This window comes from Bufo bufo, chromosome 1 (assembly GCF_905171765.1).
Source record: "Bufo bufo chromosome 1, aBufBuf1.1, whole genome shotgun sequence".
In the NCBI taxonomy this organism is placed as follows: domain Eukaryota; kingdom Metazoa; phylum Chordata; class Amphibia; order Anura; family Bufonidae; genus Bufo; species Bufo bufo.
The window spans coordinates 13,480,250-13,497,268 of NC_053389.1; the positions used below are offsets into that span (position 1 = coordinate 13,480,250).

Sequence of the window (17,019 nt, forward strand, 5' to 3'; positions counted from 1 at the left end):
TGCTAACCCTTGATGTGTTAAAAAAAAAATAGATTAAAATGGAAAATCTGCCAAAAAGTGAAATTTCATCTCCATTTTCCTTTAATTCTTGTGGAACACCTAAAGGGTTAAGAAAGTTTGTAAAATCAGTTTTGAGTAACTTGAGGGGTGTAGTTTCTACAATGGGGTCATTTATGGGGGGTTTCCACTATGTAAACCCCACAAAGTGACTTCAGACCTGAACTGGTCCTTAAAAAGTGGGTTTTGGAAATGTTCTTAACATTTTAAGAATCGCTTCTAAACTTCTAAGCCTTCTAACGTCCTAAAAAAATAAAATGACATTTACAAAAATATGCCAACATAAATTAGGCATATGGGGAATGTTAAGTAATGAATATTTTATGAGGTATCACTTTCTGTTTTAAAAGCAGAGAAATTTAAATTTTTTAAATTACAAATTTTTCTAAATTTTTGGTTAATTAAGGTGAAATATATTAACTCAAATTTATGACTATCATAAAGTACAATGTGTCACGAGAAAACAATCTCAGAATGGCTTGGATAAGTAAAAGTCTTCCAAAGTTATTACCACATAAAGTGACATATGTCAGATTTGCAAAATTTGGCCTGGTCAGGAAAGGGGCAAATGGCTTGGTCTGGAAGTGGTTAAAAAGCAAAAACAACAAAACTTTATTTATATTGTTGGTGGGGGGCTATGAGAAACGCGTCGAGCAGGAGGTATGATTATTAGCCAGACTTAGAGCATAGAGATCATGCAATCTAATACAGTACATGGGTCTCATCTGATGCTTTAGGGAGGCTAGCTATATAATACTGAGGTGACAGCACTGGGACTGGGCACAATTAGAGTCCCAGCTTGATCACTGTTACCACATTAGCAGTGAGGTTTTGTTACTGTGGATCAGCTTTGGCTCACTGGACATAGTACAAACAGCCAGCTGCCTGTCCACTTAAACTGTGGGGGTTGGAGAATTTTCCGCTCCCCCCCATATGATGCATGCTCACCAGAGCCTTTTATATTAATTTCAATCAAGGGACTAATATATTTTAACCAGCAATACAAATAAAGTTTTGTTGTTTTTATCTGTAGATAACCCCATTGTACTCCTCTTCCCACTTCTCCACTGTACCCACCATAATGTGTCCCAGTATAAAATGCCCCTATACAGAGACCCCCATAAAAAATACCCCTTCTTTGTGGCCTCAGTAGATGCACCCATAGTGTTCCTCTCCCCCCTTCCCCCATAGTGCCCCCCATATAAAATATCCCTTCTTTGTGGCCTTAGTAGATGCCTCCATAGTGCCCCCCAATAATATGCCAGTAAGAAATGCCCCCTAATGCCACCCAATAATGGGCCAGTAAAAAGTGCCCCAATAGTGCCCCCCAATAATGTGCCAGTAAGAACTGCCCCATAGATGCCCCCCAATAATGTACCAGTAAAAAGTGCCTGTGCCCCAATAGATGCCCCTCAATCATGTTCCAGTAAGAAATACCCCCCCATAGATGCCCCCACTCATGTTCCAGTAAAAAGTGCCCCCCATAGATTCCCCCCAATCATGTGCCAGTAACAAGTGCCCTCCCAATCATGTGCCAGTAACAAGTGCCCCCACAGTACTCCTCTCCTGTATTGTAACATATAAAAAAATAAATAAACACTTATACTTACCTCCATCAGGCTGGCAGCGATGCGATGCAGGCCTCTTCCTACCTGTGTCCCGTGCTGTATGTCTCAAGCGGCGCAATGAGGTCATTGCTCCACCTGCACCGGCCTCTGATAGGCTACAGGCCTAGTGCCTGCAGCCTATCAGAGGAACGGGGAAGGGACACGCCTCTCCCTCCCCTGCCCCGCAGCACATCCATCTGTATTGCTGTCCTGGGGACTGCGATACAGATGACTATGGAGATGAGCTCTTCCACAATGGAAGCGCTCATCTCTCTGTGCCCTGCTGCAGCCCCCCACTTTTCACCAGGGCAGCAATGCAATCGCATCACCTCGCCAAATTGGTAGTGTAGCCCTGCACATGCCCAAAATGCTGCATAGTGCAGACCATGTGCAAATCCACAGTGGCAAATCAGTTGTGTGTTCTCTGTGTACGAATATACTCTTAAAGAAACCGCCAAAGGGGGAGAGAAGACCAAAATCTGCAGGGCAGGTTACACACATTTCTGGCTGCACTTCACCTAGTTGTCAGCCGGCAAACAGCGGGTCTGCAATATAGGAGCACTGACCGTGTGCGCAGTGTATCACAGATGCGGATTCACTTGAGGTCCACAATCTGGAATATACAGAGTGGAGGCATGGAACGGAAGGCCACGGAAGCTCTACAGAGTGCTTTCGTGGCAATTCGGTCAGTTCCTTCGCACCGCAAGTTGAATGGGTCTGCGTCCGTCTGCGCCAGCCACACGAACGGAGCCTGTGCATTGGGACGTGCAATTTGCAGTCCCCGATGCACGGAAGATACGGCACATGTTTGTGCGCATGAGCCCTAAGGCTGAGTTCACACTTCAGTTATTTGATCGGGGATTTTGATCAGTTTTTGTGACCTGACTCGGAGATAGGATTTGCACCTGTTCTGTGTTTTTGACCAAACCTGGATTTGGCTCGCAATAAGTGATGGAAATAACTGATCAAATAACTGAAGTGTGAACTCAGCCTACAATATACTTTCAGAAACATGATACCATGGGGTGGATACGCTGCATAGTTTCCAAAGTGTGGGCAGATTTTGAAAAGGATTTGTCACTTAATTTTTCGCCGCAGTTCCTTGGAAGGGGACCTAATTTTGAAACTTTATTCCTGTAATGCAAGACATTTTTGGTGCAATTTTTAACCAGTTTGTGTTCTTGGAAATTCTCATATTCATCTATACATTTCTTTCTTTGGTTTCTAGAGCTAAATATACAAGCAGCTTAGCTGTTGGTTTAATTATTTTTAATGATGTGACATTTTGAGTTGTGCTGCTGTTATTAAGACATAACTAAACCATACAGTCTACAAAACAAGTGCGATAAGAACAATCTGTTAGTCACAAGGAAGTTCTCATGGAAGATTAAGAAGCTGAATTTCAAATACGACACATACTGTATAATAGAGAATCTCTTTAGAGCAACATAGAAGCTGAAGCCTCCAATACAATCAGCGACTGGTAAGTAATGTATATAGACAACTAATACTCTAATATGATGATGGCGCTATATACTGTATGCTGTAAAATGCACTTTGATCCTTCTATACATACCACTACTTAGCACAGGTTGCAATACAGATTGTGAGCATTAGAAACATACTTAAAAAATTATGAACAAGAACTTACTTTAAATTTGTTTTGGGTCCAATTCTAACGAGTCAGTCGGAAGGTTAGATTTGGGTATGAATAAATTCGACCTGATTCTAATGTGCTCCAATTGCCCTTAAAATTGGTATGTGACACTCTGAGGTCTCCTAGAACTATTTTATTTTCTTTTGTCTTTTTTTTAAAGAAGGTTTTCAAGTAAAAAAGGCACAAACTCTGTGGAAAAAAAAAATCCTGCTGCTGACGCTTATTGTACACTTATTAACTGTAGAAGTTTTGTAACAGGTTTTTGGAAAAAAAGGCAAAATTGAACAGTGTCCAGTCAACAGCCAGTAGATTTATTTATTTGCCTTTTTTTTTTATTAATTGGGCTGCAAGCTGCCATAAAAAGAGCAACTATACAGCGCCACTCTTGTCTGTGGGATAAGTATGGTATTGTAGCTTAGTCCTGGAATGAGATTGAGCTGTAATACCACACACAACTCTATGGACAGATGTAGACGTTTCTGGAAACAAACAAGATTTTTAATTTGGGGAAAGATGTTTAAGGTCCCAATATTTTTGGGCTCTATATGCTAATGTGTATTTGTTGTTGCCTTTTCTCTTTAGACTAAGGATGTGCCTATTGATTTTGCTTATTATGATATTATAATATACCAGTAGTAATGTAAGGAGATGCTCCTGGGTTTGGATGCTCCAACCTATCCTTACGACTGTAGCGTCTGGCCTGTTTTCATCCACACAACATAAATGTATCCCCACATTAGTCCCATGTACAAAAAGAAGAATAGAACATAACAAAATTTTTTGGCATCAGGGAAATCATTGGGTGGCTAGTTGGGTTCTTCAAAAACACAGGAACAGCATTGAGAGTAGTACTACTGCTATAACTAATACTACTATGATTTTCAGTTAATTTCAGTAAAGGGACTCTTCAGTTTGTTCCACTGGTAAAACCTAACAGGAACTCTCTGATGGGAGGCCATCTTTGAGATGGCCTCCTATTTCTGGGAGATAAAACCAAATCTCAAAACTACAACTATGCTGGTAATGTAAATGTGCAAGCGCCATAGAAAGGGCAACAAACTCCTGTCTATGGTCCTGCCATTTAGAATTGTAAGATGAAAAAAACCCTTGTATAGTTGTGGTTATACAGTACAAAGTGCAAATCTAAGTTTTTGAATTTATTTTCCAGGAATAAAGAAGTAAATATCCCTGAATACAAAAATAATGGAGACTTTTACACTTTTTGATTCCTTGGTAAATACCACCTTTTATACAGATGATTATGATAAAAACTATGAAGTCATGGAAAACTATGGAAAAGGTGTCAATAATAAATCCATGACGTATGAAGCCATATGCATTGTGTTGATCTACTCAGCATTTTGTTTTCTGGGAATCATTGGAAATGTTCTTGTCATCTGGTTTGGCATCTTCAGGATGAAGAAGACAGTCAACGTGGTGTTTTTCCTCAGTTTAGCCGTAGCAGATTTCTCCTTTGCATTATTCCTTCCTTTGAACATTACACAAATTATATTAGGATATTGGCCATTTGAAAAATTTATGTGCAAGCTAATCCATGGTCTACTGTCTCTGAACATGCTCGTCAGCATCCTCCAGCTCACGGTCATCAGTGTAGATCGATGCATCTGTGTTGTGTTCCCGGTATGGTGTCACAATCATCGGAGGCCAAGATTAGCTTTAATTATTGTCCTGATCATCTGGATAATTTCACTTCTTCTGTTTTTTTCCTATCTAGTCATTTTTGACGTGTCTGACATAATTACAATATGCTCTTTAACACTGGATGAATCTAGCCTGAGGCGGAGAACAGTTTTGGACTTTGTTTTATTGTTCTTTCTACCCTTTGTCATCATTGTTTTCTGTTACATGGTGATTGCTTTGCACCTCAGAAAGAAGCGCATCTTCAAATCTCCTAAGCTATTTAAAACCATTGTGGCCGTCATCATTGCCTTCTTTGTCTGCTGGTTTCCAAATCATTTGTTTTCCCTTCTTTTTTTTTTTGAAAGAAGTAACCTTAATATCTATGTGTTGTATTATGGAGCTGTAATTGCCTTTGCCCTATTAATCATGAATTCTTGTATTAACCCCATCCTCTACGTCTTCATCGGCCGCGATTTCAAGGAGAATTTCTGTGGCTCGTTCCAAGCTACGTTGGAGAAAGCATTTATAGAAAAGGACGAGTTTGACGCTGAGAAACAAGAAAGGCATGTAGCTCTTCCAACGTTACATCAAGCTTCTGAAGAGGAAGTTGTCATTTGATTAACCACACTCAATATTAAATGTATTATTTTAAGACAGAAAATTTTGTTTTTATTACAAATTTAGCGAAATAATGGAAACTAAACACCATGCTTATTATTTCATTAATTGAATACATCAGTAAGGGCCCCTTTACATGGGTAGAAGATTGATCCTTTTATCGGAAACAAATGTTGATACAAAGGTGTGTTCCCGATAACTGGTGTGTGTAACTGTGCCGGTGATTTGTTGGCTGATCAGGCTATTAATGCAAACATAGGTAGCTCATTTTTAGGTATAAATAGATGAAATGTTGCCGACATAATGCAAAAGTAGTTACTGTAGTAATGGTTGTTCCTATCCCAAGCACCTTCCATCAGTCAGTATAGCGACCTTTTTAAATGAGCTGGTTTTATTACAATTCCACACTCGCTATGGGCCACAATCAGGCTGTGTAAATGGGCTCGCAAAAAGACATCCAATGTGATTCGTCAGTATGTTGAGATTAATTATATTTGCTTGTGCTTTAATAAAATAAATTACATTATTCTTTCTGCTTGTTGCTCTAACATATGTTTAGAGGGGTTCTCCAGTTATACAAACGTTCATCTGCCAAGAGTTCCCTAAATACTCAATGTTAGCATTTTCCTTCCCCTCTTCTCAACATCAGTGCATCCTGGCAGCATGCTTACATCCAGAACATCCTGTTTTCAGCTGCTCTCTGTTGAAATTGCTAACCAAACCTAGAATGCATTCCTCTGTAATATTTCCTGGGACTTGCTCCACCTAGTGAACATGCAGTGGGAACGGTGTGGCAGGTGAGAAAGCTGTAAGGAATTCTGCAGAGCAAACCATAATGGGTTTGGTTAGAAAACCCAGCAGGAATCTAATAAAAACAGGAAGTTCTGCATGTAAACATTCTGTCAGGATGCAGTGATACTGACAAGAGGGGAAAGGAAGTACGCACATGAAAACAGTGTTCTCTGGGAAAATTAAAAAAAAATTAATTGGGGAGACCACAGAACCCATTTTTGGTACAATGGAGCTATTTGACCATTTCAAAATTGGTGTAGGTTTGAATTACACTTATGCAAGATACAGTAGTCAGTTTTGATTGAATATGTTATATAATTGAACAAGAGAAAACCACCCCCATTATTATTGTGATAAAGAAGAACAAAAAATAAATGAGAAATAGACTAAAACCCACAAATAACATAAATATATTTGCTTCTACAATCTCAAAAGCTGATGTCCCTTCTCTGATAGATAGATAGATAGATAGATAGATAGATAGATAGATAGATAGATAGATAGATAGATAGATAGATAGATATGATAAACACCAAAAAACAACTGTATCATAAATATCTCGCATGGAGTTATTCGTATTATCACCTACTCCATACTGGTCTCCTATATACCCCTGACATCCAAATTCAACCAATCAACACACACCTACCCAGCTTTCCATAATTGAGCAACTCAGCTGCTCCTGGTAGCAGGAAAAATGCTCAACCAATAGTCAGTCGTGTTCAGTCTCGTCATCAATCACCTGATCTTAAAATATATTGGCACCGCCCACCTATCTCTCCGAGCCGTGTTGCGGCACCATTCAATCCCGAGCCTCAACCACTATTGTTTCTTTTTTCTTTCCTCTTACTATACTTCCGTGTCGCTCCTTAAGATTATATATTGTATACTGAACCACAGGTAGCGCTCGGATGATCCCATACCGTCACGCGATCCGCATCATGACTCGGTCACGCCAGCCAGCGGCGCCAGAGAGTGACGTCACCACCTGTACTAACGCGGCGTCCTCATTACCTAGCAACCGAGTCACGAGGCGGGTCACATGATCGGACCAACGGCATCTAAGAACTTCAATGTTATTGTTGCCAAACGTCTGTGGAGAAGACCAGGGTCCATATCTTATAACATACTATCATCACTCTCTGCTATATATATGTAAGCACATAAATATAATGGTAATGACACAGATAAAAAATAATAAATAATAAATTAAAAATAAAAATGAATATACATATTAAGGGTTGGGTATTCTACATAATACATGAAATTGGAGCATATATCTCTCCAAGTAGTGAAAGTGGCCCGTGCACATACAATTTAATAATATACCTAATATTATAAATATAAATATAAAAAAAAATATATATAAAAAAATGTCATCCTGGAAAAGGGAGTAGACGAGGGTGTCATTACAAGACAACAGATGTCCTTCCTATTAACAGAACATCCGGTAACTCCAACAATGTATTTTCTACCGAAGGTACATAAAAACTTGGAACAACCGCCTGGGAGACCAATTGTCTCTGGGATTAATAGTATAAATGACGTAATATGTAAATACATTGAACATCACTTGCATCCTTATGTTGAAGAATTGTCTTCATATTTGAAGGACACCACTGACGTGCTCCGAAAGGTTGAAGACCTGCATCTGGACTCAGACATGCTCCTGGCCACCTGTGAAGTGGAGTCGCTATATACTTCTATAAAACATGAAGATGGTCTGAGGGCAACCAATTTCTATCTACAGACTTCGAACATGCCTGCAAAAAAACGTGAGTTTATCATGGCCCTACACTTCCTACAGCTCCAGGGGACAGCGATGGGGGCGTCTTGTGCGCCCTCTTACGCTAATTTTTTCCTGGGGCTGTGGGAAAGGGAAATCCTCCAAACTGAAGTAACATCACTGGCACAGAAGGTGCAATATTGGGGCAGATATATTGACGATCTGCTGATTATATGGCAGGGCACCAACGAGGAGTTCGACACATTCATGAATCAACTGAATAGAAATGATTTAAACATCCGACTGACCTCCACCACGAGTCAAACTGAGGTGGAGTTTCTGGATATAAAAATCTGTGTGGGTGAGAATGGTAAAATAGTGACAGATCTGTATAGAAAACCTACTTCCGTTAACAGTATACTATCGGCCGATTCAGCACATCCAAAAAGACTGATCGAAAACATTCCTGTGGGGCAGTTTCTGAGGGCCAGACGGATATGTTCCTCAGATCATCTGTTTGAAAATCAAGCAACAGACCTACGTCATAGATTTCAGGCGCGTAACTATACTGAAAGATCAATTGAAAGGGCATATAGACGAGCGAGTTTATCGAAACGTTCAAGTCTGTTGCAAGGTAAGAGACCAGGGGGGAATATGGAGGAGGTCAGATTCATAACAACATTTAACAATAGGAACAAAGAGATCACCAAGATACTTACTAGACACTGGGAGATTTTAAAACTCGATCCCTGTCTGAAGGATAAACTAAAAGAACATCCGAGTATTACCTTCAGAAGAGGAAAAAACTTGAGGGATCACCTAGTGAAGAGTCACTATGTAGTACGCCCCCCCAATCCTTTTGGCTCAAAAGGCCCACGATGGGGAAACAAATGCTGTGGAAAATGTGTTGCATGCACAAATATGGACAGAAGTGACATCTTTTGGGACATGTCCCACAAAAAAAGAGTATAAAATCACTCACCCCATTGATTGTACAACAGTGGGGGTAATCTACTGGGCCATATGTCCCTGTGAAAAAATCTATGTGGGGATGACCTCACGTCAGTTTAAAAAACGGATCCGTGAGCATGTGCTAGCTATTGAAGCTGCACAGGAGATAACTGATGTACAATTGCTAACAACCATACCAAGGCATTTTAAAGCAGAACATGCCTGTGATGGATCAGCCCTACGTTTCCGAGGGATTGATCATGTAATGATCTCCCTAAGAGGTGGGAATTGGAAGAAACTATTGGCCCAGCGAGAGACACGCTGGATATATACTCTGAAAACTATGGCCCCTGTGGGATTGAATGACTATAATAGCTATGCTCCATTTCTCTAGATTTTCCCCCCCTCTTTTGTACTTCGAAGCCTGGATCATCACAGAACCACCAGGTAAGATGGGTTCATTTTTAATCATTGTTAGTTATGTGTTGATGTAATTGCGTAACTTTCTTTTAGCAGTGATTTGTTTATGTGTCTCTCTTCTCTTTGATACCAGTGATGGGCTGTTTGTATTTATGCAGCCACACGGTGGTTCTTTTTCTTGTTATGTGTTTTAATGTAGATACTGATCTTCTGTGTACTCCTGTTTTTGATTCCGGCTTGTTCCAGTATAGTCTGAAGGTCTGGATAACACACACCTTGGAACATGGAGCTTCCTGGTCTATGGAGTGATTTGAGATATACTTGCAGTATCAAATATGCAGGGCATCGAAAAAAAGTATGAGAGAGAAAAGAAAAGAAAAAAGAGAGAAAAAAGAGAAAAAAGGAGAAAAAAAGATGTGGAGAAGAGTAAGGTGGTCTGGACTCTCCCATTTTATGGAAACCCTTGAAGATATACATAGTGCTTCTGTGTTTATATATAGAGTCAGAGAAATGATCAAGGGGTCTTTGGAATGGGGCACATGTTGGTTGGGTTTTATATGATTACAGTGATGAAACGTGAAAAGGCGAGCTGGGTTTGGATACCCATCAATATAATTCTCTCTCATGGAGCACTGGCACTGGCACTTTTCTAACACTTTCTTCTTTGCATTCACACTTATGTTTCTTTGAGCACATGCACTGGCACTTTTATAATTGATGGTATCGGAACACATCTGGACCCTGGATAGTTATTTGAGGTATGGGTCTGTAGGTGATCAATTGGATCCTATATATTAACTTAATGGTCCGGGTGTCATATTTGATGATTGTAGATAAATAATTGACTTCCAAAAATTATACATGCACTGCCTCTTTTGTGGTGTTCTTATTAATATGATGTAATTAACACTATAGCACTTTAAGTATCGCATTGTAATTGTTATACTATGTGGGATTTTGTAGTAATTGTTCTATAGACAATGAATGTAATTCTTGTATTTTGTATTTTTTATATTTATATTTACAATATTAGGTATATTATTAAATTGTATATGCACGGGCCACTTTCACTACTTGGAGAGATATATGCTCCAATTTCATGCATTATGTAGAATACCCAACCTTCTATATGTATATTCATATTTTTTTATTTTTCATTTATTTTTCATCTGTGTCATTAATATTATATTTATGTGCTCACATATATATAGCAGAGAGTGATGATAGTATGTTATAAGATATGGACCCTGGTCTTCTCCACAGACGTTTGGCAACAATAACATTGAAGTTCTTAGATGCCGTTGGTCCGATCATGTGACCCGCCTCGTGACTCGGTTGCTAGGTAATGAGGATGCCACGCTGGTACAGGAGGTGACGTCACTCTCTGGCGCCGCTGGCTGGCGTGACCGAGTCATGATGCGGATCGCATGACGGTATGTGATCATCCAGCGCTACCTGTGGTTTAGTATATAATATATAATCTTAAGGAGTGATACGGAAGTACAGTAAGAGGAAAGAAAAAAGAAACAATAGTGGTTGAGGCTCGGGATTGAATGGTGCCGCAACACGGCTCGGAGAGATAGGTGGGCGGTGCCAATATTTTGAGATCAGGTGTCTGATGACGAGACTGAACACGACTGACTATTGGTTGAGCACTTTTCCTGCTACCAGGAGTAGCTGAGTTGCCCAATTATGGAAAGCTGGGTAGGTGTGTGTTGATTGGTTGAATTTGGATGTCAGGAGTATATAGGAGACCAGTATGGAGTAGTTCAGTAGGCCCCAAGAGGAAGCATTTTGCGAAACGATCGTCGGGCGGCTGTTTCAGACCAGGGTCAGTAGGTATTCATTGCACTGGCACTTTAAACTGTGTTTCCCCCCCCCCCCCCCTTCACTTGCAGTCTCTGCCTGGTGAGGGCGGCACCCAGGCTTACACTCCCTTAAATGTTTGGAGTGTTTGTTTATGTATGTTCTGGATGCTATTATCGCTATATGCGCCCCACCAAGCTGATACTGCTTTATTGCGTATGGGGGGATACTAGTCCCTTATTGGTTTGGAGCTTACTCTGTTTTTTTATACATTTATTGTAACACCGTTGTGTTCCCAGTATGTGCTGTCTTTGTATATGTTTTTTTTTTTTTTTTTTTATTAACAATTTTTTATTGTTTTATGTTTATCATAGCAAGGTACATGCATGAAGACAAATTGTATCAACAATACATGTGACATAAAAGGAAGCATCAAATATATTCGAAAAAGAATATCACATGTTAAAATAATTGGCGGGCAAATCAAGCCCAACATAGACAGGTATTAGCAAAGAACTTGACCTAAATAAAACTCTGGTTGAACAGAATGTCAGGCACAATCAAGCACATCTCCTGGTGTAAAGAGAAGAAGCCACATAAGGTTATCAGGATTTTATCGACATCATATGAATATATGATCAACCCCACCTGGATAAACAGATAAGAATTCAATTATACAAAACCCCTATAAGTTTTCCATGGCGACCAAATCTTCAAAAAGGTAGATCTGGAGTGAGACTCCCAGTGGGAGATTTCTTCTAGCCTGTATATCTGGTCTACCTTATTGATCCAATGGTCAATACTAGGGATATCAGAAGACAACCAATGTGTTGGTAGAAGTAGTCTAGCTGCTGCCAATAAAAGTAAGAAGAGGGAAGATTTATGTAATCCCACTCCACCCACTCCTAAGGATATAAGGGCTATTTCAGGTGAGCAAGGGAGAGATGAGTGACAAATCTGATTGCAAAGTTGGAGTATTTTCTCCCACCAAGGCTTAATTAGGTCACAAGACCACCAGATATGCATGAATGTGCCTTTCGACGTGTGGCATCTCCAGCAAATGTCAGAGGCATTCGAGCTGTACCTACATGTTTTATCTGGGGTCTTGTACCAACGCATAAGGATTTTGTAGCTATTTTCCTGTATGCGTATACATCTAGATAATCTGTGAGGGGAGATTAAGAGTTTAGTGATCTCTTGGGGTGACAGGTTACGTTGTAAGTCTCTTTCCCAGAGACCCACAATTGCTGGCTTAGGAAGGGAGGGGGGCGACTTCAAATGTTTATATATTTTAGAAATGGTTTTGGGTGGGTATATCTTAGAACTGAGCATTACCTCGAACCAACTAGATTCTCCTGTTTGGGAAGTTTTTTTTGCCCAAAGAAGAGCCTCTGTCTTGAGGAAGTGCTGTACCAAGCGGTTATGGATCTGTGTTTTTAACAATTTGCATATATCCGGGCCAGAGAGAATACAGCCCTCTTCGTCTAGCAGTTGTGAGACAGCAATCTCCGAATTTCTTAAAGTGATTGGACAGCTCTCCCTTAGCTCCTTGGGTGCCAAATCAATAATATCTTTAATAAGCAAAAGGGGGGATGGTAATATAGGACTTTCTGGGTTGGTTGTGAACCATTTCCAAGTCTTAAGAGTGTTACGAGTTAGAGGGTTGGTAATTGAAACCAGTGGCGGATGTGGTTTATTGGCTAGCAAAAGGGCTCGAATTGGGGATGGAAGTAGCGCATTTTCTAACTTGGGCCAGAATTTGTGAATTGGTTCTCTAATAAAGTCTATAACTCTAGAGAGTTGAATTGCTTTCATATAGGTTTCAGGGTCAGGGAGACCAATGCCACCTAAAGGTCTTGGTTTAGTTAATGTGTCAAAAGAGATACGTGGGTTTTTGCCTTGCCAAATAAACTTGCGAATAATTTTATTCAGAGAGGCAAAATATGTTTTGGGAATTTCAATAGGGAGAACCTGCATCAGATAGGTGAGTTTCGGCATAATCAAGGACATAAAGATATTTTTTCTACCAAACCATGATAGATAGTGAGAGTCCAGAGATTCTAATTGTTTCTGCATAGATGTTAAGAGGGGTTTGTAGTTTAAATTGAAAAGATCAGCTAAACGAGGGGATAGTTTGACCCCTAAGTAGGTTAGTTGTTGGGTTTGCCAGTTAAAAGGGGAGTTTGTTTGTAAAGAGGAGATGCTAGTAGGGGATAGGCCTGTATGGAGTACTTGGGATTTGGAGGGATTGATCTTGAAGTTAGAGAGGGAACCAAAAAGGCTAAGCGTAGATAGGATCTTGGGCATGGATTTATGTGGGTTGGTGGTAATGATTAACAAATCATCAGCGAAGGCTGCTAATTTGAATTCTCGAGTTCTAACTTTTAGGCCTTTAATATCATTACTTTGCCTAAGAGTTTGCAAGAGAGTTTCCATTATTAACACAAATAAGAGGGGTGAGAGGGGGCACCCCTGTCTCGTCCCATTTCTAATGGTAAAGCAGGAGGATAGTAAGCCATTGACCGACACGGACGCCGAGGAGCACGTGTACATTGCAAATATTGCATTTAGATAAGCTTCTGGGAGTTGAAATTTTGACAGAGTCAATCTAATGTAAGTCCAATCCACTCTATCAAATGCTTTCTCGGCGTCCGTGCCAATCAGGACCAAGGGAGTATGTTTATGTGAGGCATAATATAAGGAGTCAAGTATTTTTGCGGTATTGTCCTTCCCCTCTCTCCCCTTCACGAAGCCTACCTGGTCTGGATGTATTAGCTCGGGTAGGAGAATTTGTAGTCTAGTGGCCAACATCTTAGCGATAAGTTTAAGATCTACATTAAGTAGGGAAATTGGGCGATAGTTGGAGCACAATGTAAGGTCCTTACCCTCTTTGGGTATTATTATTATAGTAGCCCTAGTCATGTCGGGAGAAAGTGGGGTGTTAGCCATAGCTAGGTTACAAATAGGTAATAGGTTTGGTAGAAGTATGTTTTTGAAAGTTGAGAAATACGTTATAGGAAGACCATCCGGGCCCGGACATTTACCCCTGGGGGTCGATTTGATGGCGGTTTCTAGCTCAGAGATGGTAAAGGGTCTGCTTAAAGATTCTTGTTGTATTGAGGATAAGGTTGGGAGGTTAAGGGTGTCCAGAAAAGAATTAATGTTGGCTTCTCTGCATTTAGAAGGGTCAGGCAAGTCAGGGACTGGAAGGTTGTAAAGGGAGTTATAAAATAACCTGAATTGATCAGCTATCTCCTCAGCCTTGAACATTAAATCTCCTTGCTGAGACTTAAGAGATTGTACATATCGGGAATTTCTTCTCTGTTTAATGCGGTTCATCACGTATTTAGACGCTTTATTGCCATGGGCAAAAAATTTCTGTTGCACTGACAAGAAAAGTTTAGCTGAGCGTTCATTAAGAAAGTTTTTTAATTGAGCTCTAAGGGAAGAAAGTTCCGCTAGTTGCTGATCTGTTAGGGATTGTTTATGGGCTTTCTCTGCCATATGTATTTTTGACAGCAGGTCATTGAGCTTTTTCTCTGATTCCTTTTTCAGATGAGAGCAGAGACCAATCAACCTGCCTCTTATGTAAGCTTTATGAGCGTCCCATAAAACTTGTGGGGATATCTCAGGGGTATTATTTATTTGGAAGTACTCCTCAAGATAGGAGGCTATAAGGGCGGTATATTTTGTGTTATTTAATAAGGATTCATTGAATCTCCAATTAGATCGTCTAGCAGTGTTATGATCTGGGCGTATTTCACAGTAAATCGGGGCATGGTCGGACAGGGTAATATTTCCAATTTTTGGAAATGAGGTTAGTTGCAGTTTGTCCTTTGGTATAAAAATATAGTCAATCCTACTGTATGAACTATTGGCCGAGGAATAAAAGGAATAATCAATTGTTTCAGGGTTGTGGCAGCGCCAAATATCCAGAACTCCAAGGTTATGCAGTTTTATTTGCAACAACCTGAGAGTCTTTGATGAGGCTGGAGATTTTTTAGAAGAGGTGTCTTTTGAAGGGTTTAAAGCTATGTTAAGGTCACCTGCCATAATCAGAAAACCTTCCCTATGTTTCTCAATCAGAGATAGGACTGGGGTGATCCAACCGTTTTGGTCTACATTTGGAGCATATAGATTTGCGAAAGTATATAAGGATTGCCCTACTTGGCCAATCAGGATCAGGTAACGACCCTCTGGATCTTGTATATGAGATTTATACTGAAAGGGAAACCCTCTACTGAAACCAATGCTGACTCCCCTCGAGGCCGCACCCCCAGCACCACAGTGGTACCAGTTAGGGAATTTAGAGTATGAGAGATTAGGGTAATTTCCGTGCTTGAAGTGTGTTTCCTGTAAAAAGATCACTGAGCACCTCTCTTTGTGCAGGAGGGAGAAAATCTGGGACCTCTTAGAAGGGGATCTCATTCCCTTGACATTGTAGGAAACCAATTTAAAATCTGTCATGTCTTACTAAAGAAAAAAGGAGGGGGGGGGGGCTAATTGATATAGCATAAGAAACTTGAATAATCACCATCAGGGCGGAGGAGGGAGTGCGGCCACCAGGGAAGCCCAAGAGCATCCAACTATTCAGGAAAATCCCATCTTTCAAAATCCAAATCTGTGTAGACAACTGTTCACTCATTTGAGAAAGCATTAAATCAGTTTCAGAGTACCTGTCAAAACAATAACAAAATGAAACACAAAGTAAAATTATGGTTAAAGACAAAGGATGAGTAAGTTTCATCCGAATTAGGTAAGTCATAACATCTGCGCCTTTCTGTTTAGGCAGCATATATGGGGGGAAAGGGAAAAATACCCAGTTGCATTACCCTCTGTAATGCTACTTATACTGGAGTGTTTGGACTTAATTTAACTTAGTGAGAGATATAGAAGGTCTGTAAAGATGTAAACAGAATCTTAATAATTTTAACTCGTTTTAAAGTAAACAAGCAGGGAACAAATGATAGTGGGAGGAATGTCTGCCCATAGCCATTAATGGGGATAATAGTAGTGCATAGGATTACAAGATGTAGGTGTGTCAGTGTATATGCCTCGTACAACTTCTTGGATATGGGAAAGCGTATTTATGTAGGAGGTAAGTAGATCTTGATAATTAGTAACGTGACTATTTTAACCTTAAAACAGATGGGAAACTCTGGGAGGAGCTCCCTACTGTCTCGTCGTCTAATACTGGGTAAGGAGCAGAACATGACCAGAAAAAATGAAAAAAGGGTTAAGCCAGGCTCCCCATCCAGTATATGACAATTTGTCACTTGGTGAGTGATGTAATAGTATTCTAGAAATAGCACCTTTCCATATATTGTTTATAGTAGATCCCCCACTTTAGGAGATAGGAGAGCATATTGAGCTATTTATCTACTAAGAACATATGTTTGTGAGGCAAAGAGTAAACTCTTCCTTCTATTTCTTTGGTAATCTTTAACCTATATACAATAGAGAACAAAGGATCCCCATTAATTCTATATCCATCCCTGACTAGAGATATGGCAAATGGATGGGCATTGAAAATAAAATAAAATAAAATAGAATAAAATAAAATAAAAGTGCTAACATTCCCACTCAGTGACTGAAGTAATCCCTGCGAAGCATAACATTCTAATGCATAATTATTAGTGTAAAGGTCCGCGAATTAAGTTCCATGGAACCCTAATAACTGGAAGGAGGATCTCAGGCAGGTTACTTATCCGCTAGGGCTAAACGTTTCGGAGTAGTTGGTAAGT

General features: G+C 40.0%; 1 protein-coding gene across 1 annotated transcript; it reads left to right on the plus strand.

Annotated features, from left to right (window-relative positions):
* The first annotated feature begins 3,013 nt into the window (after positions 1 to 3,013).
* Positions 3,014 to 5,943, plus strand: LOC120991683 (chemokine-like receptor 1). Its single transcript, XM_040420484.1, has 2 exons — positions 3,014 to 3,147; positions 4,490 to 5,943. Exon 2 carries the CDS (start codon positions 4,525 to 4,527, stop codon positions 5,578 to 5,580), a length of 1,056 nt encoding a protein of 351 aa, XP_040276418.1. The 5' UTR covers positions 3,014 to 3,147; positions 4,490 to 4,524; the 3' UTR covers positions 5,581 to 5,943.
* The last annotated feature ends 11,076 nt before the right edge of the window (positions 5,944 to 17,019 follow it).

Coding starts and splice junctions, on each gene's coding strand:
- LOC120991683 (XM_040420484.1), top strand. CDS start 4,525: ATGGAGACTTTTACACTTTTTGATTCCTTGGTAAATACCACCTTTTAT.